A 25,575-nucleotide genomic window follows, 5' to 3' on the forward strand; every position below is an offset into this window, starting at 1 on the left:
TTATCATTGTATTTGTTACTGGGTATAGCCCATTACTTTGTATATATATTTGCTAAATGAATACAGATCGATTCATGGGAAAGTAAACACTATTAGGCATGAGATTAAAAGTGATCAAGGGTTTAGATATCTTATTACGTTTCTCACCATAATTTTTCTTCTCACAAAATCCTTCGCCTAGTGGGACCCACATCCAATATAAACCAAAACTCTATTAACTAGCCCTCCCCGTGACCCTTTTCCGCATCGCCCTTTCTCTGTTCTTGTTCAAAGTCCGACGCTTCCTCCGTTCTTTTCATCCTCACCACCACTTCCACAACTCACCCTCCGCCTCCATGTGTCTCACAATCGACTCCTTGGTGGTTTCGAGCATTCTCATTTAGCATCTAGCCGCCATCGATCGTAGCCCTAAGGGGCCGTTTCTCAAACGCTTATTCGGGTAAACGCTTACCAAGTCACATTAACTTACCGGATGAATATAGTAAGGATCAAGAATCTTATCCGGTAAGAGTAAGGCAGGGACCAAGAGTCTTACCCGGTAAGTGAAGACGATGACTCTTATGATGGTTAACGCTTACCGGGTAAACTGTTGCATATGATGCGTTTTTGTTGACTAAAATTTTATCTGGTAAGTAAGTGATAGTAATAAATATTACTGGTAAGCTTTTACCCTATAAGTGTTTGGTAAACGGCCCTAAATCATAAGTTTTTCATCTCTTCAATTGAGGTTTTTTATTTTTTGTTTAAGCAATTATAATTATTACTTATAATGTAAAAAAGTTTTAGGTCGAATATAGGTTTCCATAAACAGTAATAAATATTATATTACTTTTTTATTTAAATTAATTTAAAATAATTTTTTAAACATGTTGGATGTTTAAAAAAAGCATGTCAATTTTATATATAAATTTTTATTCTTGTCTTTACTTTTACCGTGTAAGATTCTTAGTTCTTGTTATATTCATCCGATAAAATAAAGTGACTTGGTAAGCGTTTAGTATACAAAACCTAAATCTTTATAAAAAGAACTTGTTATAAAAACCGATCTATCAATTATTAGAATGTATGAAACCGGTCCGACCGCCAATTTAATTATCAAGAACATTGTTTCGTTGAGAAAATTGACACTCACACTTCCACTGTTGCTACCAAATCAAACCTCCAATCTCTGTTGAAGCAAACTCAGATTTCCATATATCAGTAATAGAACGCATTTCCATTTCATTTTCGATCTTGTTGGAGGTAGATTTGGATTTTTAAGCTCAGTCTCTCTACAATTACAAGTAGCAATCCAGATGAGATTCGCAGGACCAGATTTGAAGAAACCCTAGATCAATGCATAGATTTGTGTTAGTGACAGACTCTTAACGATGGCGAAGCAGTCGACGGGATTATCGACACTCTGCTTCCACAAGAAGCGGTGGCTGTTACTACTCTTAGCTATGCTGTCTATCTCCACCGCCGTTGCGTTTATTATTAGGGCCGCGCATGATTCTTCTTGTGATCGTCAACATTTTGATGCCCCTGGGCTCCAATCGACGGAAAAGCCGAAGGAGACGGCGCCGCCTCTGATCGGAGTAACCAGCCCCCTCAGTTTCATGAAGTCCAAACGTGTTCTTCTTGTCTCCCATGAACTATCTCTTTCTGGTAATTAAGTTCTCACACTTTCTGTTTAATTTCTGCTGTTATTTACTTGAAATACTACCTACATTATAACAAGTATAACGAATATGATAATACTGCTATTAAATTTCTGATAAGATCCATATCCAATTTGAGTATAAAATGCACCAATCGACTAGGATATGGGATTGTTTCGATAAAAAAGCACTAGATTTCTCATAAGAATCATAATGTAGATCTTTGTTCCAAGAGTGGAGGATTTAGGGTTTAGGGTATGGCGCTCTATACCGTCTAGAGTCAACCTATGGCATTTCAAGATCAACTTGCTCATTATAGTTATTAAATCATACAACTCGTTGAGTCGATTCAATGCCGAATCAGGACCATCAATATCAGGTTTTTGCATTATATAACAGGAATAGGTGCTATTGATGCAATAGCGATTTCTGATAGTTATTGAGCTAGTGAGTTATTGATTCAAAGCTGGTTTGCAAATAAGTTGAGATCTTGATGGGGCCGTCATAGAAAATTTCCACCTGTTATCTCTTGCTCTGAAATTAAAATGTAAAAAGGGGGTTGGTTCTATACATCATCCAACTTGTGTGCGTTATTAATATTTATTCAATTGCAAGGAGCTAACATTTGCATCTAAAGGTGATTGTAGAGGCTTCACTACCAGGCTATAGATTTGGAGTTTTGTACCTTTCAAACCTAGAGTAAGTCTCACCAAACAAAGGAATGGGATTTGGTCAAAGGAATTAATCATTCCAATTCCTTCGAATTTCATAACCAAACAACACCTTAGATTGGGAGAAATGCAACTATGCATGCTCTCTTCTACATCTTGCCTTTTTTCTCATACTTGGGAAGATAAAGTTCTCCTACAAGGTCCTCCTATATTTTCATTTTCAATTGCTTGAAGTTGTATAAGTTATGTTTTTATTTTCTTTTGAAAAAAGATGTTAATTTACATATCCCTCCGCCACTTGAAAAATATTGGTTCCATGTGTTGATCTAGGGTAACACCATGTGCATGTAAATGAATCTGTCAGACTACTTGTGAAACCTCCAAAATGCTCTTCCATCATGACGAGATATGTGAAATTATTCTGAATGATCTATTGGCTTTCAAATAGAAGTAAATGCTTGTGGACAAAAAAGATCTCCGCAAGTTGGTGAGGATAGACAGGCCATTAGTTTCAGAGTCTGCCACTAGTACTACGCATTGTGAAAAAGAATTTGTTGCAAAAAAGCTTCTTTCTTTTCTTTCTAAGAGGAACTGAAACAAAGATAAATGTAAAAAGCAGAAAATACTTGCCGAGATCGATTTTTGTTTCATTTCTTCTTCAATTTGTGATTCCTGCTAAGGCATTTTTTATAGTTACCTCCCTTCATTTTAATTTTCCAGGTGGTCCATTGCTTTTGATGGAACTAGCATTTTTATTACGTGGTGTTGGTGCAGAAGTTTGTTGGATAACAAACCAAAAACCATCCGGAACGGATGAGGTGATATACAATTTGGAGAACAAGATGTTGGACCGTGGAGTGCAGGTGGATGTTGTTTTCAAGTGGTTATGAAATTTGTGATACGATTTGTCAATATTTTCTTAAATTAACTAACTTGAATCTAGTTGTTGTTTTTCACATCTATATTAGTTTAGTTGTTTTATGATGCTACTATTGGTTCTCAACTGGCTCTTCGGAATTTAACATGCCACCTTACTTTTCTCGCTCGCCACCTAATTTTCTCAAGTATCTTTTAGGTCTTCTCTGCTAAGGGTCAAGAAGCTATAGATACGGCCCTAAAAGCTGATTTGGTAGTATTAAACACTGCTGTTGCTGGAAAATGGCTGGATGCTGTGCTGAACAAAGATGTTCCGCGGGTTCTGCCAAAGGTGTTATGGTGGATTCATGAAATGCGAGGCCATTACTTCAAATTGGATTATGTTAAGCACTTGCCTTTTGTTGCTGGGTCTATGATTGATTCCCATGTAACAGCTGAATATTGGGAGAACAGGACTCAAGAGCGCTTAAAGTACGTTTCTTCTTTCTTTCTTTCTTTCACACAACTCAAGAGTCTATCTGTTGGTACTCTAATCAATGTTGTTAAAGTATATATAGTATGTAGGCAAATACTCACACACCCTCTTCACCTTTGGTGAGGTTTCCCACATACCGCTAGGCCAATTTCCCTTTGGTACTCTAGTTGATGTTCTTAGCTACAAAAGTGTGAAAAATATACCACTTGACATGGGGAATGAAACGGATATTCTTGGGACATTCGATATACACAGCATTCTTGATATCAAATAGGCGTGGGGTTTTCTGTATGCTAGATCTCAAGCTCGAGTATCTCAAACAGAATAACCTTTTACAAGGCTCTCTAGTTTTGTTTAGAGATGTTTATTAATACAATATAATACGGTTATCATCATGTTTACACTTAACACACAACATAAGAAAAACATAATGATCTGGACAGTGCCTTTTATTATTATATTTTATGACTCAATGTCAATGTCCAAATTTACAATCATCACATGATTGTTTTCGGGGATACACTAATAATGAAGTGGAGGGTTGCCGAGAGAGTGTTGTGTGACAAGAAAGTCCCATTAAGACTGAAGTGCATTTTCTATAAGGTGGCCATCAAAACGAGCTATGATGCATGGGTCTGAGTGTTGGGTGATGAGAAAGGCTCATGGTGGGAGTTGAAAGTTGCAAAAATGATGATGTTATGGTAGATCTGTGGTCAGACTGGAGACTGGAGAGGATACCAAATGAGGTCTTTCGATCAGAGTTAGGAGTTGCACTTATCACGGATCAACTGAGAGATGGTAGACTGCGTTGTTTTTAGGCACGTTCAAAGAAGGCAAATGATTACACTGGTGAGGGAGGTGGAGAGCGTAATGGTCAAGGTGATGAGGAGAGGCGGATTGAGGAGGACGTCGGATGAGTAGCGGAGACTGGACATGATAGAGGTCCCGGAGACACCATATAAGGGTGGCAGTTTATTGGTAAGGACTAGTAACTATTAGAAAGGGGTATGGATAGAGAACTGACACATAGGTTAGTACTTAGTGGTGACTGTCCTATAATAGCTATAGAGAGGGCCCTTTGCCCGGTAGTTTAGGAATGCATCATCTTAGAATCTTCAAAATTTTCAAACTCTTAGCTTCTCTCAAAGCATTTAAAAAAATTATACAAACTCTTAGCTTCTCTCAAACTTTTCTAAAAACCGTCACAATCCCCCCCCCCCCTTCCCCCCCGCTTTTTTTGGGGGGGGGGGGTTCACGGAACCAGCCTCTCTACTTCTAGGAGTAGGGGAAAGCTTTAAAGTTTAATATTTCCCTTCCTTAAACAATATTTGAGCACCAAGAGTATTGACATTTGCATATCTTTGAATTTGCAGAATTAAGATGCCAAAGACCTATGTCGTTCACCTTGGTAACAGCAAAGAACTTATGGATGTTGCTGAAGATAATGTGGCCAAAAGGGTCTTGAGGGAGCATGTTAGGGAGTCCCTTGGAGTGCGGAATGACGACATACTATTTGCTGCAATCAATAGTAACACTTCCGCTTTAATGTGATTATTTACTTGTTTCCCTTTACTCTGCTGCCTGCTAGTTTGTTCTCATACGTACATCATTTCAAGGCCATGTTTGCAACCATAAGCTAGGTTATTGAAGAAGCACCATTTGGTTAACCATAACTCATAAGATAGCTTTTTGAAATGATACTTCAAGTAGCGTTTCAACAGTTACAGGGGTTTTTTTCAATTACTTTTCAACATGCCCTTCTAGGTCACTTACATTGTCATCTAGCTTTTCGGAAATGGGTGATCCTGAAGCCTAGACAAATCCCATGGCAAGTCATGACTATAGGTTTCGCCCACACTATTTCACATCATTCTTTTTCTTCTTCTAACGATCGTGAAAAAAATGAGTAGATGTTACATTGTGCTTACATTTTTTATGTAATGTGATATACGTACAATATATGGCATATGAAAAATATGGTGACATACTTTTTGACCGGTTGCAAGCTCCGCCATTGATACCCCATTGGTCGTCTTCAATTTTTGTAGTCCAATGAACAAAGAGAAATAAATATGTATAAAGAATGTAGAATACATTTTAAAATCTTTTATTTTAGATTTTACATTTAAATTTAAATATATTAGAATATGGAAAAAATATATTTTCATATCTTTATCGTTTCTCATTTCTTTTCTTTGGTAAGTATTGCGGAATATCTTTTATTGTATTTTAAAATTTAAGATATGTCGTAATACTTTCCGAATAAATCCAGAGAAAAGAAATTGGAAATGATAAAGATAAGAAAATATATTTTATCCGCATTCTTAATATATTTAAATTTAAATGTAAAAATTAAAATAAAAGATTTTAAAATATTCTTTACATTCTTTAATATATATATATATATATATATATATATAATTTCTATATGTATCATTCGACTACAAGAATTGAAGACGGCCAGTCAGGTGTTGATGGCGGAGCTTGCAACTGATCAAAAGGTATTCCATCAGATATTCATATATTAGGGGGTGTTTGGGATTGCTTATAAAAGCTGTTTTTTAACTTATTTCAGTTTGACACCGGTGATAAGCTGTTTTCTAGTGTTTGGATAAGAAAAAAAACTGTTTATACCGGTGTCAAACCGGTAATAAGCTGTTTTTGATAAGTTAATCCTTCCTGACTTATGAAAAACTGTTTATTACCAGTTTACAATTTTAACCCTGTTTTATTTAACTCCAGTTTGATACCACATAAGTTAATAAGCACTTTTACAAAAAAGCATAAGTTGTTTTAAATAAGCAATCCCAAACACCCCCTTAGTATATCACATTATATTTAAAATGTAATCATAATATAACATCTACTTGTATTTTTTCACGATCACTAAAAGAAGAAAAATGATGATATGAATTAAAATAATCAACTATAAAAACGTTTACATGGCTAACCAACATAAAAGTGGTGAAAGATAGACATTTGGCTGTTTATACTGTTTTTCAATATACAAAATCCCTTCATTTTGCTATTTTTTTAAAGTTAAACTGCTACAATTCGGCAAAAACATCCACATCTTTACATGCCATGCTACACTACGGATTATGGCTGGCCTTTTGCAATACCTCCTTTAGAACAGCAGCAATTCTTTCTGCCATATGTCGTTCTTGAAACATTTGTTTGACCCTCTCGTACCCCCTCTTTCCCATTGTTAGTCTCTAATCCCATGGCAAGTCATGACTGTAGGCTTCTGATACACACTAGGAAAAATAGGATTAAAGAAATCAAATGGTTTAATAGAAGATACCTAGAATGGTATAGAATTGCTGGTTTCTAGAGGCCAGTACTCTCCCAAGGCTATCGCCTAAACTGAACACACAAATCAAAATGAATCCCCCTTATTTATACTTAATACCACCGACTTACTACCCATGCATTGCCCACTTGTACTTTCCTACAACAGCCTATCAATCTAGACCCTTTGACCAAACACCACTATTGACTATTTGACTATTTAACTCGGGGTATAACAGCTTCACCCAGACTAATCCCATGGCAAGTTTACGGTACCCACAACCATGACGTAAATCTCCGGTGGCCACAAGCGCATTTGTAGATGGCAGGATTCGAACCCAGGTTGATTTTATCATCCACTTGTCTGTATCCACCATGCTAACCCCCTTGTGGAGTTGTGGTTTTGTCATCTAGCTTATCAGCTAGTTTTTACCAAGCATGACTAGTTTGTCAGTTAGCTCATTAGATATATAGTGTGAAGTGGCATAAACCCCTAATTGTGGTGGCTGTTACCGATATTTGTTATTTTTATTTTGTTTAGCTTGCCAAAATATTGGCAAGTATGTCAAACACTTGTTGTCGATTCGCAGACAGTCAAACATTTGGTAAGCAAAGTTAGTCCTACATTGAATTTGCTTAGGTTTTTCCTTCAGCTAGTTGTATATGACAGACTTCTCAGCAATTACTCCCTCCTTCGTGAAATAAATGTCCATAATTAAAAAGGCACACAGTTTTAGAAGTGTGTAATTATTATTCTTGTTTATTATTAAATGACAGTTTTACCCTTTATAATAGAGGGGGTAGTGAATTTTTCATCTCATAATTAAGGATAGAATTGGAAAGTGTACTTATTTGGGAGCAAACTAAAATAGAAATGTGGACACTTATATTGGGACTGAAGGAGTATATTTTGTTGATAAAAGATAATTTCTTGTGATAAATAATAATGTTGTGCAGGTGTTTCACGGGGAAAAGGTCAAGACTTATTTCTACGCTCGTTTTATGAGAGCTTAGAATTGATCCAAGAAAAGAAGCTGCAAGTGCCGTCAATACATGCAGTGATCGTGGGGAGTGATATGAGTGTGCAGACGAAATTTGAAACAGAACTTCGGGATTTTGTAGCACAGAAGAAAATCCAACATCGAGTTCATTTTGTAAATAAAACTCTTACCGTAGCCCCATATCTAGCAGCAATTGATGTTTTAGTCCAGAATTCTCAGGTATGTAGATGTGAACCACTCACTCTAGATCACTTCTTTCTAAAAGATTACTATAAAATTCATACCGTTTGTGATATATTGGTTTTGGTATTGCTACAAAATGAAGTCAACAGTTGACTTTGAGTTTGAAATGTGTTATTCCTTCCTTTCCAAACCAAGTGTCCACATTTCTATTTTAGTTTCTCCTGAAATAGGCATCTGGTTTCAAAAGTGCCTACTTTCCTATTCTATAGTTATAATTTAAGATGTAGAAATTCATTACACCCTCTATTACTAAGGGTACGAATGTCATTTAGTTAATTAAAAAGTGTGTAATTTCATATTTCTAAGACAATGTCGTTTCATTGTGGACATATAATGTGGGACAGAGGGAGTACTTGTTAACTTGAAAGTTGACAAGAATTTGAGAAAAATGGGTAACTGCGTAATAGTAATAGATTGGAAAATCTATTAGTTTGAAATTGAGACATACTAGGTTTGGATATAAAAACCAAAACCAAATACAACTAGTAGGTCCCACTTGGAAGTAAATTATAGAGTTTGGATGTCTAGAATCAAATTGGACTCTAGTAGAAGTTTAGATTGTTTTTGTTTTATGTTCAATCAAATGTGTGTGTAGGGGAGAGGAGAATGCTTTGGAAGGATATCAATTGAAGCTATGGCCTTCCAGCTTCCTGTATTGGTAAGCATTTGTATTTCTATGGAACTTTTAAGCTCTATTAATGATGCCAATCTACATTTACATTCATGGAACATAGTTCCTTAACGCCCCTTTCCCTTATATATAATTATATGTATATGTATGCATACACACACACACACATATATCGGTTGAGTTTCGGTGAGAAGGGAAGTTATGATAAGCGTAAAACGAGATCTCCACCCTTGCATCAATCCTAATTGAATGTCAACACTAGTGAGGTGCACCAAGATACACCAGATCAATTCCCATCTAAAGCGCAATTCATGGGTACGCATGAGATTAAAAGTGATGAAAAGTTCAAATCTCTTCTTACGCTTCTCACCATAGCTTCCCTTCTCAAACAATCCTCCGCCCATATATATATATATATATATATATATATATATATATATATATATACATAGAGGAGCAATCAAATGAAAACCACTCCAATTTGTAAAAACCGTAAAAACTACTCTCATCCGTCGTTAATTTTATGAAAAATTTTCATGAAATTGTTAATCTTGTGAAATTGTTTCATATAATACTTTTTTTGATGAATTTGTTTCATATGTGGTTATGAAATTGTTTCATATACTACTTAATGAAATTTTAATAAAACTGTTTCATGTATTTCTCTAAAATTAAAATAACGAAGATGATAATATCCATGATTAACACCCTCCACAATAAAAATGGTTAATCAACCTCTCATAATTACAAAAAAATGAATGAAATGAAAACTTATGATTGGTTGAATGAGGTTTTCACGGTTTTTACAAATTGAATAGTTTTTATTTGAACCCACCCCTATATATATATATATATATATATATATATATATATATAGGCAGGTTTAGGGGAAACCCACAAAAAAATAGAAAACTGAGCAACACTCTAATAACCATTGATTTGTATAGTGTGCATATGTGCATAAAAGTAATTTGCCAGTATGCACATATGCATACGGTACAAATGAATAGTAGTTATTAATGTGTTGTTCAGTTTTTCCATTTCTTTGGTTTCCCCTTGAATTTGAGTCTATATATGCCTCTATATAGGGGGATGATCATGTGAAAACCAAAAAAAGGTTACAAACCCGTAAGAATCAATCTCAATTTATCGTTTCACATGAATTTTTTTCATCTAAGACTAGGATTTAAGGCATTGTTTCACATATATTTATTCCACAACATGAAACTTTTTTATGTGTACTTTTTGTTTCTCAATATGAAACAACGCTGGTTTTGCTTGTGGGAAGTAATTCAAGGGTTTAAATTGGCAGGGAACATCAGCAGGAGGAACTGCAGAAATAGTGGTGAACGAGTCGACAGGGTTTCTGCATCCAGCAGGAAAAGAAGGGGTGGGTCCGCTCGCGAGAAACATGGTGAAACTTGCGACACACGTGGAGAAGAGGCTAACGATGGGAAAGAGGGGGTACGAGAGGGTGAAACAAATGTTTCTAGAACGACATATGGCGGATAGAATTGCTGCTGTTCTAAAGGAGATATTGCAAAAAGGCCACCAATGATAAAAGGAATGGATTTCGTAATTTGTATATTCAAGAACAGTATAAATAGGCAAATTGTTTGTTGTCTATTTTTCACCACTTTCATGTTAGTTAGCCATGCAAACGTTTTAATAGTTGATTATTTTTTGGTTTTGTTGATGATAAATTGAATGAAAATGCAACTTGTAATTTTGATACCGTTATTTTGGTACATCAGATGTGACATCTTCGACATTTAGGCATGTAGTTTTTTTTTAAAATGTAATAAAAAAAATGTGCATCTTTTTCCTGTTTTGGAATAAGAAATTTGAATGCAATCCTATATTTTGCTTTCTGCTTTTAATCATAATCATTTGTAGCTGCACTATATTTCCTTGTGGCAATCCTGTGTTTTTCAAATGCCAAATTCATTCCTAGTTTCATAACATGTCTTTAGTTATTGATTAGGGATAGTTTTGTACTTTTTAATTAATTTTCTTTTATTATTAATCAGCTCCATATTTTTAATTATAAATGTTATTAATATTCACCCGATATTTCTTATATTCAACGATTTGTTAATGGCATGATAATCGGGTTTTTGATAAGCTTCCATATAGATTTTGAGGTATATTAGACCATCAGTAACTTCAAACTGTTTCCTAATCCCGCTTGACTATAAAGGTCAAAAGTATCAGGAGGTTCCAGGTTCAAATCCAAAAAGAAATAAAAATCCTCTTGTAGCCACGGAGGTTCAAATGCGATGACTCCGGGCTATCTGCAAAGCAGGTGGTCGTCCTGGGATTAGTCGGCTCGCATAGCGGGTTGGATATCCAGGTTAATAAAAAAAAAAAGGATAAACATAGAGAGATACACTAATAAACTATTATATTAATAACATATATTTTGAATGCTTTACAAATAAATCCAAAGAAAATAAATTAAAAAACATAAAGATACGAAAATATTCTTTTCGATATTGTTAAATATATTTAAATTTGAATGTAAAAACTAAAACATAAATAAATATATTAATATACATTTAATTTCTTTACATTATCATTCAACTATAAGAATTAAATTAAAAGATTTTAAATATATTCTACCTTCTTTAGAAAGAGAGTCGTGTCAAGAAGAAAACCTTTTAAAAGTGAAAAACTGTGAAACATCATTATAGCCGTTTATTTAGACGATATGTACATGTGTATACAATTAATTGAAGTTGTTTTTTGATTTTTATGCACGTCTGTATGTTATAAATTACTAGTATGCACACGTGCATATCGTCCAGATGAACGGTTATCAGTGTATTCCTCAGTTTTCATTTTTTTTAAGTTTCATCTAAACCTGACTCTATATACATAAACACAGATATATTTAATCTCTCTATGTAACATTCGACTACAAGATTTAAAGACGACCAGTTAGATGTTAATTGCGTAGCTTGTAACTGATCAAAAGATATTCTAACATATTTTTATATATTATGTAATATACTCCTAAAATATAATATATAAAAATAAGCATAAATAAACTATTATATGTCTTTAAATAAAAGATATTTCGTTCCGAATAAAACAAATTAAAAACTATAAATATATAAAAATATGTTTAAATCTAAATGTAAAATCTAGAACTAAAATAAAAGATTTCAAAATATTCTCTACATTTTTTATATAAATGTATATATATATATATATATATATATATATATATATAATTTCTCTACGTCAGTTCAACTACAAGAATTAAAGACGACAAGCCCAGCGTCAATGGTGGAGTCTACGACAAATCAAAAGGTATTCCACCATATTTTTATTTCCTAGGAAACAATCCAACTATTCGTTCTTAATTTTCAAAACCCGTAATCATATTTTTGAAGCGGGGGTATAAGATTTACGCATATATATATTTTTATTTTTATATAATCATGATCTTGAAGTTAACAGTCAGATAAACCCGCACAGACTTGAACTGGCAAACCCCTTTCCCAGTTGGATTACCCTTTTGAGTTACAAAACACAAAATCATGCATTTTCTTTGTTACGTTTGATGTATGTTGGATGTTGTCAATCGATCTGCAGATGTATACGTTTAAAGTGATTGTAAAGTGTTGTCGAGGATGTTTCAGAAGAATTAGAAAATCCGTAAAAACATATGTTCACAAGGAGAAGAAACACAAGTCATGTTGCAAGTGCGGAAAAGAAAATAAACCCGACATGAAAATTTTTACGACACATACAGCTGAAGCTTATATGAAGAAGGAAGTCGATAAAAGAATCTGTCGAGATATATTGTGTACGACTCACTATGAAAGACCAATCATCTTTCCATCATCGTCGACCAACAATCCACCGTTACCACCACCGTTTTACGACCAACGAAGGTTGATGTATCCTCCATCGACACCACCGTTGTGGTATGGTTATCCTAGCGGGGGAATATACTAAGTCGAAAGCTGATCGATTAACGGAAGTTTTAATAAAAATCAGTTGATTATTAATATATCAAAATTGTTGGGATCCTACAAACGTTGCCTCCTAATTTTGTTTTCATGGATGGTTCATTGTTTTGGTTTTGATTAATTACATGTTTGTTTAGTGATATAAATTGAACAACAAATAGGTAATTACATGTTTAAGTGAATGTCTGAATAGAATGGTTATTGTATTATACATGTATATATATGTGTTACAAAATTTGCATAACATGTTTCAGTAATATGATATATATACTATATTATAAAACATTTGACAAAAACTCTTAAAAACCACTTTTTATGTATAAAGTACTGTTTATTAATGCATGTTACTTAAAACTCAAGATTACAAGTAGATTGTACGTAGGCATAACTTATTAAAGCTCCATATTTGAATTCGTGTAACTAACTGCAGATAAACATTATCAAATACAAGATAAACATCTTATTTTAAATATAAAAAATCTAAAATATAATTAGAATAATCATTGAGTTCTAACAGAATACTTAATTATTATCTTTATAAAATATTATTTTATTAAACCAAAAATAAATTATTTCGTCATTAAAATTAAATTAAATTATAATAAAAAAATAAATCAAAAAAATTACATAAAAAATAGAACTTTAAAATAGTTGATTTGATATTAACATTGATTATTTTTTTTTCAAACTTTTTTGATATTTTCAAATTTATATTTTATTCAAAAATAAAATCATTATTGTTTTCTTAAAAACACATAAAATCGTATTATAAAATCGACAGAAATAAAAAATAGGGCAAAATGCACAAAATAGCAATCTACTTTCATAAATTTCTTTATTATAGCATTGTACTTTYAGTTTTTCTTATTACAGCAATGTACTTTCAAACTATTTTTTATTAGAACATTGTGTTTTGAAAATTTTCTCATTATAGCATTGAGTAACCTTTTGATTTAAATTTAGCCATTATACTAGGTTTCCATGCCACCTCATTGTCCATGTAGGCTGTCCACATGTATTATAGTGATGTAACTTTCTTACTACATCATGTACTTTCAAAATTATTTTTATTATAGCATCTACTAGTTCTTATTAAACACTGTATTTTAATTTTAATATTTAGATATTTTACATGTTATTTAATAAATGTATTAAATAATTTAAAAAAATTATAAATTATTCATTAATATACCAATATCAATAAAACTAGTAGAAGACAACTTATCTCGCTAATATTTTTCAAAAAATATGTGTTTTTTAAAAAAAGAAAAATAATTTTACCAAAAAATATTATCTTTTAAAGAATATATTATCTATACTATTTTATTAAGCAAATTTAACAAAAATCTTAAAATTTTAAATGACCAAGATACCCTTTATACTACTCTTACTTCATTTTTTTACTTTTTCACTTTTTCACTCCCTCCTCTCCTCACATAAACTCATCCTCTCAAACCAGATTTTTTAAATTATAATTTTAAATTTATACTTTATACCCCTATAATTAGTTAATTAATTTACTTTACGTCATTTACTTTTAAATATTTCATTTTAAACCTTTATCGAGTTAACATACATAATCGTATATCAATTAAAACATGTTTAAAAAATACATTTTTATTTTAACAAGTTACACCATTATAATCGTCTCACTAATACCTTCGAAATGAGTCCAATATTGAATAATTTTTTACTTAATTATATTATTATATATTATATATACTGTGAAAAAATATTTTTAATATTACGATTTATACTTTTATAGTTATTTATTTATATATATACTATATATTTTGGGATTAGTCTGTCCAAATTGCAATATATAATATGTTCTGAATTAATATGTTCTTGGGTTTTTTGAAATATATATATATATACATGTATTAATTCAACCTTAATTTGAGTTTCTGGACAAGAAAGATGGTAAGCAGTTGAAATTTCATTCTAAAACACATCTTTTTTTGTCTTTTCATGCCTTATGATCTGTCAAATTTGTAGTTTTCTTTATTGGTTTTGAGTGTATCTTAAAACTCAAGTTTCTTGGTTCTTTGATCTTGGTGTAAGTCGAACACATTTGTGGAGTCGTTTAAATATGTTGGATTTTAAATATATTGGATTTTAAACTGTCATACAATTTTTCCATCGATAGTTTGTAATTGAAACCATAACTCTTATTTATTCAAATTGTATTAATATGTAAAGACCAACTGTAACATATATCATCATTAAATCTTATCTTATAAAACCAGTGGAACTTCAAAATCGTTAAAATTCATGGCTCCCGCCGCATTGCGCGGGTACACAACTAGTATTTGTTCAAAAACTTTTTACTTGACGTTTAAATATATTAAATTAATTATATTTTTTTGTAGATAACAATTTATTTCGTTAATATTTAAAAAAAACTTTAAAAGATATGTATTTATTTGAAGAACATAAAATAGGAAAAGTTATATTTTTTACAAGCAAAATATATCTCGAAAATAATGTTTAATGTTTATTTAATAAATATCTCTAAGAATATTTAATTTGCATGCAACTTAATAAGAAAAAAATAAAAAATAAATAATGTTTTTTTAGATTATAGCAATGAAAAATGAAAATTACTAATAATAATTTGAAATAGATTTTTATTTTAATTTTAATTAAATCATCAAAATGATGTGTCATTCACATCATCGTCTCATTAAAGCCACACAAGCAAAAAAAATCAAAGGATTAACCGGTTTAAAAGGTAACAGGTTACCCATTGCTATTATGGGTAGATTTTTTAAAGTACAATGCCTTAATAAAAAATAATTTGAAAGTACATTACTGTAATAAAGAAAAACAAAATAGAATGCTATAATAAAAAAATTTATAAAAATAAGTTGTTATTTTATGCATTTAACCCTAAAAAATAAAATAAAACATTAAAATCGAGATGTATTTCGCTGCATTGTGCGAGTACCCTTATATATATATATATATATATATCTTAATCGGTAATAACATGTTGCAAATAACCACAAGGATGGTGTCTGATTGATTTGAGCTTGATTCCAAAGGTCAAAGTACCAAGAGGTCCCAGTTTCAAATCCAATGAAAAATAAAAATTTCTTTTTGACCACGGAGGTCCAAATACGATCACTCCGAACTATCTATAAAACAAGTGGTTATATTAGAATTGATCGACTCGCATATCGAGTTGGATATCCAGGTTAATAAAAAAGAAAAAAAATTATAATTTTTATATTTTTATTGTATTATTTATATAGATATGAGCATGTGTCGATTCGAAAAAGTATATATGCTCGAATGACTTGACATAAAAAATTTAATTGAGCTATCAAACGAGCCAAGTCGAACATTAACTTATAAAACCCAACTAGTTAATTTAAATGTGTTCTATTTTGTGTTCAAGATCGACTTGAACTCGAGAATTATTAAGCTCGAACTCGAGATAAACGAGCTCTAATACCTCGTTAAAACCTCGAGTTGTTTACATCCCTATGACAGAAAACATAAGAGAGTACGAATTACTTATTCACTGTGTCTTTGGTAACTACAGAACTGAAACCATCAACAACTCCGGTGTCAACAACCGGGGTGTCAACAACCGGCTGCCTCTGTTCATGACCACCGCTCTTTGTGGCACTGCCATCGCCACCCAGAGCGGTGGCACCACTTTGATTCAGGCCAGCAGCAGCAGCACCGGTGGTGTTGCCAAAATCATAATGGCAACCTGCGCCGCCGGTGGCATAACCCACGTTGGTGCTCAAACCCTCACGCCCATCCTCCGTGTCGCCGACGACTCCTGGGTTGGCACAGTCGTGGGTTTGGCGGATAAGATTCGCATACTCGTTCGTGTTGCCGCCTTCCATGTTTTAAGAAAAAAATTCAACGAATAATACAAGTAATTAAGATGGAGGTGATGTTTTCTTAAGTGGATAAGAACAGATGAAAAGTCGGCTTTAAATAGTTGATGAGCACATGCACGTGGCAGTTGAAAGCCGTTACACACGTAATGGCATTGTCGGGACTCGGGATATTTTAATATAAACGTAAAAACTGATCTCGGCCTTTCATTTTATTTGATCAAACAAGTCATACAAATATAATTTTTTAATTAAAATTATTAGTTAATGTGATTAGGATAAAAAATTCATTTAATTTCATTCCACTCCTACCTTTTTCTTCATTTTTCATTTTCTTTTTTAATTATTTTTTTTTTGTTTTATTAAAAATTTAAAATAAATCATCTTAAAAATTAATATTTTAACTAAACAAATTACATTAAAAAAAAAAAAAATTTCATGTTGTTCGATATGACATCTAGCTCGATATAGTTTTTTGTTTCTCGTTTTAATCGTTTTTACGTGAAATGGTATATATGTTTTATATTCATTATGAATATTTATGCACGTTCAAGTGAGTACAAGAGCTCGACAACTTAAATCCGTAACTCGACATCACCTTCTTCAACACTTTCTTCAACGTCGTAAGGCACCACATTCTTCATCACCGTAAACCAACACCCACTAAGACCAACTGAGAACCAATCTAGACCAAGCGGGAACCTATCGAGACCAATCAAAACCGATCGATAATGGTCGAAAATTCAATCATTGACTTGGTATGTGTTATATGTGTTAAACCATAACCTACCACCTTCATTTTTCATCAAGAACCTATCAATTGTTTTGTTATTTGTTTATGTGTCGAACCATAGACTATATTTCATCTTTTATCAAGAAGCATCAGGAACACATCGAGACCAATCAAGAACACATTACGATTGATCGACAACTCACTGCAATCGATCGACACCAATCAAGAACTCATCCATTGACTTGGGGTGTGTGTGTGTGTTTGTTTGTGTAAAACCATAACCTACCACTTTTAACTTTTATCGAGATGAACCGAAAACACTAATGAGACGAATTATGGAAATGTATAGGCACGAGTTCACCGTACATACACAATAGGTTTTCAAGAACTTGTACCATCTAACTGTAATCAAATACGAGGCCATAATGTACTCGATCAGTAAAACCATAATATTCAATCGCATTATATAATTCCTAGAAGAAAGAAAGAGTATTAATCCCCTCCCGCCTTGCCCGAGAGTCACAAAATAGACCGATACACAGGAAGTAATCATGCTAATATGATATAAGAAGTAAATTAGTTTAACACAAAATACTCACCTTTGATGCATGTAGGAGGAGATAGTAGCGCCATTCTCGACAAATTTAATTGATCTGTTGCATATGTAGGAATGATTCAGAACCGTTGGATGAAACAAGAGAAGGGTTGACATGAAAGAGAAGAGATTGTCTGGTTAGCCAAGGAACCCGCCTGATAACCGACCAATCAAGGGTCTCAAATAATCGATCGATCTAAAAGACCAAACCCTTAGAAAAGAAGGAGGAGGCAAGTCATCCTTGGCTACCAAACAAGACTCTTTTCTTCATGCAAGACCTCTCTTGTCCTGCTACCATGCATTGAAACCAAACGAACCCAATGAATCCCATAAAGTAGGGTCTACCGAATGAACTTGGTAAATCTCATAGAGAGTAGGATCCACCAAACAAAACCCAGTGCATCACAGAGTAGGGTGCACCAAACAAACCCAGTGAATCACACACAGAGTAGGGTGCACCAAACAAACCCAATGAATACCACATGGAGTAGGGTCCATCACACGAACACGGTGAATCCCACACAAAATAGGGTCCAGGACCTGCTACCGTGTATTCAACTACTTAATTTGTATTTGAGGGCTTGAGATGGCAATTTCCTATGGTGTGTTAAGGTCATATTTATAGCCACCTGATCAGTATGGAACCAAACGAATCTAATAAAATCCAAGCACTTTTCTCTATTCGAGTGGGCATCGTTTGAGCCTCTCAGACTTGCGTGTGGAAAGGTCAAAACACGAGTTTTTGATGAGAACCGGCGCATGAAATTAGAGAATATATTCCGACCAGCGGAGATTTTGTAGGGCTAGGAGATGTAGAACGAATTTCAACTGAACTTTTAAAAGTGAATGTAATCGAGACTTACTATTGGCTTTCCGAATATTTGGCAAAGACGGCCTTACTCGGGTGACCTTTGGGCTTTGCCTGGGTGCCTCCATGGAATTGGTGGGTTAATTAGTTAAATGGCCTCCTGGCGGATGTTTTTTAAATTCCAACAGGTATCTAGTCATTCTTGTGTATGCTTAGCAGTGACATTCTAAAACCTGTCAGAAGATCATCAATTTAAAAAAACATGCCAGGTCATTTAACCAAAGGGCCAATAGATTGGTCCTGCTTGCTGCAATAAACACCGAGACGAAGGATTGTGAGAATAGAAGTTAATGGGAGAAGTATAAGAAGGGATTTGAACCCTTGATCACTTTTAATCCCAAAATAACCCATGAATTGCATTTAGAAGAGAATTGATCCAATGTATCTCACTAGTGTAGATCTAGTGGTTGTCTTCAATTAGGATTGATCAAAGGGTGGAAATCCCATCTTACCCTTCTCACCGGAACCCAACCCTAAACACCGATCAGGTGGACTCTATTTACATAAGCCTACCAAAAGCAGAACCCTTTATTCATGATCATATTAATTGAGTAATGCATTCCTAAAACAGATAATGAGGTTCAGTCAATCTTACCAGAAGAGAATGAGAACCTGATTCCAGTCTTATTGGGAATAAGCAACTTAATATGCCCTTCATCAACAGGTCAACACAGTGAATACAGCTCTAACAGCAATGTAAAGCTGGTCCTCTGCAGTTGCTGTAAATTCTTGTCATACAACTTGATGCAGTTTTTGTTTTATGGAACTGGAGCTTATAAATTTGATCCAATGACAGAATATGCACTAAAATCAAGATGACAACCATTTTAGTTCTTCTGAAAAGTACTAATATCTAGAACTTCCATCAGAAGAAACATAACTAATACGAAGAGTGTCAGTCATGATTAACACAGATTTAAACAAACTGATAGATTTTTATGATCAAGAAAACCAAGATACCCCAGAAAAACATAAATTCAAGGTTTTGTTTTCTCTTATAAAGTCTAAGGAATATTCCTGAAGTAATGAAGTTGCAGATTGTAACCAATCTTAAGCATGTAATTACCATATGTCATTTTACTAATACTGAGGTGCAACAAATAAGTGTGGTCATAAGATGATTGATACTGATCGATTTGGGACCTTAGATACGGCTCCAAGTGGATATTAAGACGCCACATATACATACAAAAAGGGAGAGCATAGATCCATCTTATCTTTAGTTAAGGCATTGACTTGTGAAACTTTATAAAAAGCTAAGGAGGCACAAAATCCACAGAAGATATTGTCAAACTTTCACCTTTGCAATTATACAGGCAAAGTCCCTTTTCTGCCATAAACGCAAGTTTCATGATCATCCAATTAAGTGGGGTTTCAGTTTTTTCAAAGATCAAACCATAAGTTACAACGATAGTAGGTAACTGCCACCCGTTACCCCAACAGCTTTGTAACTTTTGACTTTTTCTGTGGCAGGGAGGGAAAAAGGATATATTCATTGTGACCTACAACATTTTTGAAGGGAATTATAGATGCATTTGTTGAAAGATGTGACAACAATTGCAACCCACACTTGCAAGTTTTCTGTCATTTGGTGACTGCTACATAAATAGAAAACTGTGGATCATAGGTACAACCCAAAAGGAATCTCAGTTCTTTCACGAAGTCGCATCTCAAAACTCATCGAAGCATCCATGGTGCTACTTAATATTTTTCTGAATTGATAGTCCAATATCAAAATAGCGAAACACGTATAAGTAATATACTATTATGAAAGGTCCATTAGAAGTAATTAACTTGTCCTTGGATGCATGATATATCATAGGCGTAACATCCATGTTTCTTGAACTCTTCAGAATGCATCAGATCCTAACACATATGCAAGAAGCATCTTTGGATATATACATCCCTCGACGCAGTACCATAAAGCATATTGACCATTAAATCTTTTGATTATGCTGCTTATAACAAAACAATGTGCATAATTTTAACATCTATTTTACGTAACCATTACTAGAAAGATAATTTCTAATGAATACAATAACACTGCTAACTTTGACATTCCCAAGTTAGCGTATCATTACATGCTCACAACAGACATCCCTCCGGCAATCCATGTTCAAAACCCAATCGCCTAGGACTACCATGGGGTAACTTAACAATAATAATCCGAATACTAAATTTACCTTCGACAAAATTATAGCTCTCACGTCCTACAATTTGAACGTTATTGTTCATTACCTCCGCAAGAAAGACAAAGACAAACCCTGAAGATATGCATGTGAAGGCGGGAGCATACTGTTAGCTAGCTCCAATGATTCTGTTAACGCTTTTGACGTCAACATGTAAACGTCGCCGACTTGATTCTTAGTAACCCATTGATCTAGCTTCCTGCATAAGAATCAAATTCTCTCGTTAACAGCAGCAAGTAATAGTGCTTACGGAAGGAAGTAAAAAATGGAAATACGTGTGTGTTGGTAATAAAAGATACAGGGTTAAAAGAATTTGTAGAAACTAAATGCCCAATAACGGAGATGTGCCCATTGATTAGTACTTAATGTTATATTGGAAATAACTAACCAGGAAGGCAGGTATGGCTCCTTGTTTTTTTTCTATAGCTCAACTAAGAAGTGAACCAAAGAAAGAAACAAAGAAGATTGCTAGTAATGCTAGTGACCCAGGATAAAGTAGAACTGAAATAATTAAAATACCCTGGTAAAATTATTACAAAAATGGTTCTTAATTTTCTAATCCCCTTGAGCACTATTACAAAAATGTATTTTGCGCTCTTTTAAATGTATATTTTCACAGTTTGAAGAAGCAAACAGGATGAAGAGATAAATTAGATTATCACAATGTGAAGATGCAAATGAAATGAAGGGGTAAAATTATTATGTAACATCTCCATTAGAGCACGAAGTGTGAAGAAACAAATACTAGAGAAAGAAATTCCATAGCCAGATGAAGAAACTAGCATTCTGCGGTTAGTGGAACATGCAAGACAGAGCGAAGCTAGTCGAGCAGGGTCAAGAAAGAAAAAAAAAGCATATTTAAGAGCATATTTGGGAACAGACCTCAACTGAGACTCGTTGCTGTTGCTGCAGTCGGAAAATAGCACTTTAATCATGGGATACATATTGACCTTCGGAATGGGTACCGTCACATCCATACAGTCCCCAAAAGAGCACCATGAATTTGGATTTAACAGAACAATTTGCAACATCGGAGATCTGGTCTGCAGATTTCTAACCACAGTTCGGAACGAGAGTTCATCGTTTGCACTTTCCAACAATTGGCTAGTGAACATCTTCTCTAACGTGTATTTCCTGCCAGATTAATGCAGCAAATTCTTATATATAAATTATGATGATATATTTTTTTATTAACCTGGATATCCAACCCGCTATGCGAGCCGACTAATCCCAAGACGACCACCTGCTTTGCAAGTAGCCCAGAGTCACCGCATTTGAACCTCCGTGGCCACAAGGGGATTTTTATTTCTCCTTGGATTTGAACCTGGGACCTCCAGGTGCTTTGACCTTTGGAGCCCAAGCTCAAACCAATCAGGCACCATCCTTGTATATATGATCTGAATCTATATGGCATGACTGGTCCAAAAGGTAAAGCATGGGAAAAATGTACATGCCAATTATACAGCTAATCTAGTACAGGGTGAAACCCAAAAGCATAGCTTCTCATGATATACTATTAACGAAATATATTGATGCAAAACTAACAACATAAAAGCATACTACGTACACTTACCTAAACAAGTCGGTTGAACCTCCAACTGGCAAACAAGTAGATATAAAACATTTGAACATGTGAACTCCGTCATTCAGTGGAGCAGCTGTGTTGAAACCGTTTAATGGCACATCCACATTATCATGCGGATATGCTCCAAGCAGGCATGAACAATGCGGACATGAAACTTCACTCCACTTAATATCTTTTGAAAGATAAGGAGATGTGACCATAAAGCTATTCCCAAGAAGACCATTAAGAAGACAAGCATTGTTTGACTGGAACTCACTTGTACTAGATGTCTGCTCCTCATTTGTATGAAGATGGCAGCAGTCAATATCATGGTCCTTGGTGTTATTTCTGGCATCAGAAGAAGATCCAAAAGTTCTTTCAAGATCTTCAATCAACCGCAACTTTTGAAACATAACATGCGAATTATTACCATCAAGTAATTCTTCAGAACCTTCAGCACCTAATCTGGCAGTTAAATCACCGTCCTCAGGGTAGCTACAATTCGGTTTTATATCAAAATTATGGATCCCTTCATTTTGACTATCATGATCCACATTCAAGACATCTGTACCTCCATTACCAGGGACAGCTTTTGTTAAACTATTATTTCCAGAAAACTTCACAGACTTATGCTCTTGGCCTTCAACCGAATCAGGAAATTTATATCCTACAAAGTCATCCTTGCAGATAACAACAGAAGTAGCATCCAATAAGCACACACCCGATGAACAAGCATATGAGTCGGCATATTTTGCTACCAGCTTCTCGCTTACACCTCCAAAAGAACAGCAACAAGTTCCAAACCAGTTGTCAGCTGCCTCACGCCAATTAACAGATGGCATTTCCTTGAAAAATCTGCATATATGAATCACAATCAGATCAATAATTAGATATCGTCATCGTATTACAACTTAGGTGCAAAAAACCATACAAATCCTTATAACCATGACATGAAAACTTGGTTTACTTATACTTCCATATTGAACCTAACAAAACTGCAAGTTCAGCAGGTTAACAACTACCACTTTTATGCACCCATCATTGTATATTTGGTGAAAGGATGTTGATAAATATCAAAATACTAAGGTATAAAAAAGTTAGGTCATGAACTGCTAGATTTAGGAGAAATAAAAATCGGATACTTGGATGATTGTATGACCGAACAAACGAATCTAAAAGCTATGGCCTTAATTGAGAAAACACCCTACCGAACAGCTCCAGTTAACTTGGTAGAGCAACCTCTGCAATAAAAGTGCACCTCCCCACAAGAAGCCAACTTCTTAAGATCTGAATCCAACAAAGTGAAAAAGGATGAGACAGAAATACAAGAGAAACACATGATAAATGCTGGAAGAAAAGATACTGAGAATGATATACAATAAGCAGAAGAAAAGATCAACCACGAAGGTCATCTGATTTTCTTTTAGAAATGGATAATTTAGGAACACTGAAATAAATAAACAAAAGAATATGACAAGTACGAGCACAAGAAGATGATACATTGTTCTAAGTCCTTCCACACCATTAGAGAGTTTACGGTACCAATTCTTGTTTGAAGATAAGTTTCCTGCTGATGAATGAATCCTGATATTGATGGATTTGACCCTTTTTTCTTTGGAGAACCACATACACATGTACAGATGTCTCTAAAACACTGTTATAAGCCTTATGACATATAAGTGCAGAGGTCAGACATTAGGTAAATGCCGACTACAGAATCTGATGCTGCTCTCTGTCTGTAGTTCTAAGCAAGCTATGAGACCCGAGCTCCGGAAGTAGAGATAAATGTCAAATTTTTGTTTTGGAACTGAATCAATTACTAGAATGTTTTGCTTACTGAGAGCTTACAGTTTACAACTTCCATATTGATCTCAGCAGTTGTTAAACTTTACTCTCTGCTGCAACTTTTGAGATGATGTTGGGTTTATGTTATTAAAATTATATGAAATATTGGGTATATACCCTCGTATGATGGCAGCCAAGAGAACTATGACATCAAAGAGGGTATGAAGATGATATGGAGCCAATACAGACATCAACTAATACAAGGGACTTTGAGTCTTTAATGATTGAAAAAGCACTTTCGGCTATGTATACAGTCTAAGTGGAGGAGCAGCAGCTTGGTCATAAAGAAGCAGCCAGTGGTGACTTTCAACCACTGAGGAAGAGTGACTGCCTTCTAGCACGTGTCAATGTATTTGGATGCAGCAGATACTTAAGCAGGTTGAACTTTGAAGGTACTCAAAGTAAGTGTGTGAAGGCTATATGTGATAACTCCTCTACAATTAAACTTACAAACAATCCAGTTTCCATGGTAGAAGTAAGCACATTGACGATTATTCAAGCATTTGATGATTTGAGTGCATTGGTACGTTAACAATTTCATACTGTATCAGCTGTAGTTACAAAGCCCATAATTTAACAATTTCGTTTTCTTTGCAAACGATGGTGTATCGACAGTATAGGTTCATAACTACACCCCGTAAAAATTAGGTGTATAATTTAGCTCAACCACCAAAACAGAAACAACACATTTCCATTACCAGAATCCAGTTGAAGAGGCTGAAATTCATCCTCTTCCAATGCTTTCTCCTCACTAGCTTCGAAAGCAAAATACGATACAATCGGATGATCAACTGGAAGAATCAGAACAAATTTAAGTTCAATATGATCATCCAGTGCTCGTAAATTAATCGGAGAATCAACGTCAATGAGGACCCTAGGAATCGGAACCCATAGAGACTCCATCGCCGCCGACCCTGCTTCATTTGTTTGGAGCCAGGTGACTTTGATTAAAGATTTATCGCATAAAGCATCGACTTTCAGATGGGTGCATTGAGAGGAGGGTTTGATGTTGGGATTAAAGAGGTATAATCGGATAATCGGGACGTGAGAATTGGATTCCCATGTGAACCTCCATTTTCTAGGGTTTTTAGTGGCGGGAAGTTCAGAAGCGGTCAT

General features: G+C 34.2%; 2 protein-coding genes across 2 annotated transcripts; one reads left to right on the forward strand and one right to left on the reverse strand.

Annotated features, from left to right (window-relative positions):
* Positions 1–1,143: 1,143 nt before the first annotated feature.
* Positions 1,144–10,566, forward strand: LOC112515103. The gene is made up of 7 exons (XM_025121757.1): positions 1,144–1,647; positions 3,032–3,174; positions 3,387–3,658; positions 5,036–5,190; positions 7,911–8,173; positions 8,793–8,855; positions 10,141–10,566. Exons 1-7 carry the CDS (start codon positions 1,371–1,373, stop codon positions 10,384–10,386), a joined length of 1,419 nt encoding a protein of 472 aa, XP_024977525.1. The 5' UTR covers positions 1,144–1,370; the 3' UTR covers positions 10,387–10,566.
* Positions 10,567–20,883: 10,317 nt separating this feature from the next.
* On the reverse strand, positions 20,884–25,575 carry LOC112515741. The gene is made up of 5 exons (XM_025122657.1): positions 25,158–25,575; positions 23,823–23,901; positions 22,624–23,469; positions 21,933–22,184; positions 20,884–21,249 (listed from the first exon to the last, which is right to left on the reverse strand). Exons 1-5 carry the CDS (start codon positions 25,573–25,575, stop codon positions 21,096–21,098), a joined length of 1,749 nt encoding a protein of 582 aa, XP_024978425.1. The 3' UTR covers positions 20,884–21,095.

The sequence above is a fragment of the Cynara cardunculus genome (assembly GCF_001531365.2).
Source record: "Cynara cardunculus var. scolymus isolate 2C chromosome LG 7, CcrdV1, whole genome shotgun sequence".
Classification (NCBI taxonomy): Eukaryota; Viridiplantae; Streptophyta; class Magnoliopsida; order Asterales; family Asteraceae; genus Cynara; species Cynara cardunculus.

Excerpts from the sequence above, each read along its gene's own strand:
- LOC112515741 (XM_025122657.1), bottom strand. The coding sequence starts at position 25,575 with ATGACCGCTTCTGAACTTCCCGCCACTAAAAACCCTAGAAAATGGAGG. Across the intron at positions 23,902-25,157 it reads GCCTCTTCAACTGGATTCTG|ATCTTAAGAAGTTGGCTTCT; the intron begins GTAATGGAAATG and ends TGTTGGATTCAG. Across the intron at positions 21,250-21,932 it reads AGCAACGAGTCTCAGTTGAG|GAAGCTAGATCAATGGGTTA; the intron begins GTCTGTTCCCAA and ends ATTCTTATGCAG.
- LOC112515103 (XM_025121757.1), top strand. The coding sequence starts at position 1,371 with ATGGCGAAGCAGTCGACGGGATTATCGACACTCTGCTTCCACAAGAAG. Across the intron at positions 1,648-3,031 it reads CCATGAACTATCTCTTTCTG|GTGGTCCATTGCTTTTGATG; the intron begins GTAATTAAGTTC and ends TTAATTTTCCAG. Across the intron at positions 3,175-3,386 it reads TGTTGGACCGTGGAGTGCAG|GTCTTCTCTGCTAAGGGTCA; the intron begins GTGGATGTTGTT and ends AGTATCTTTTAG.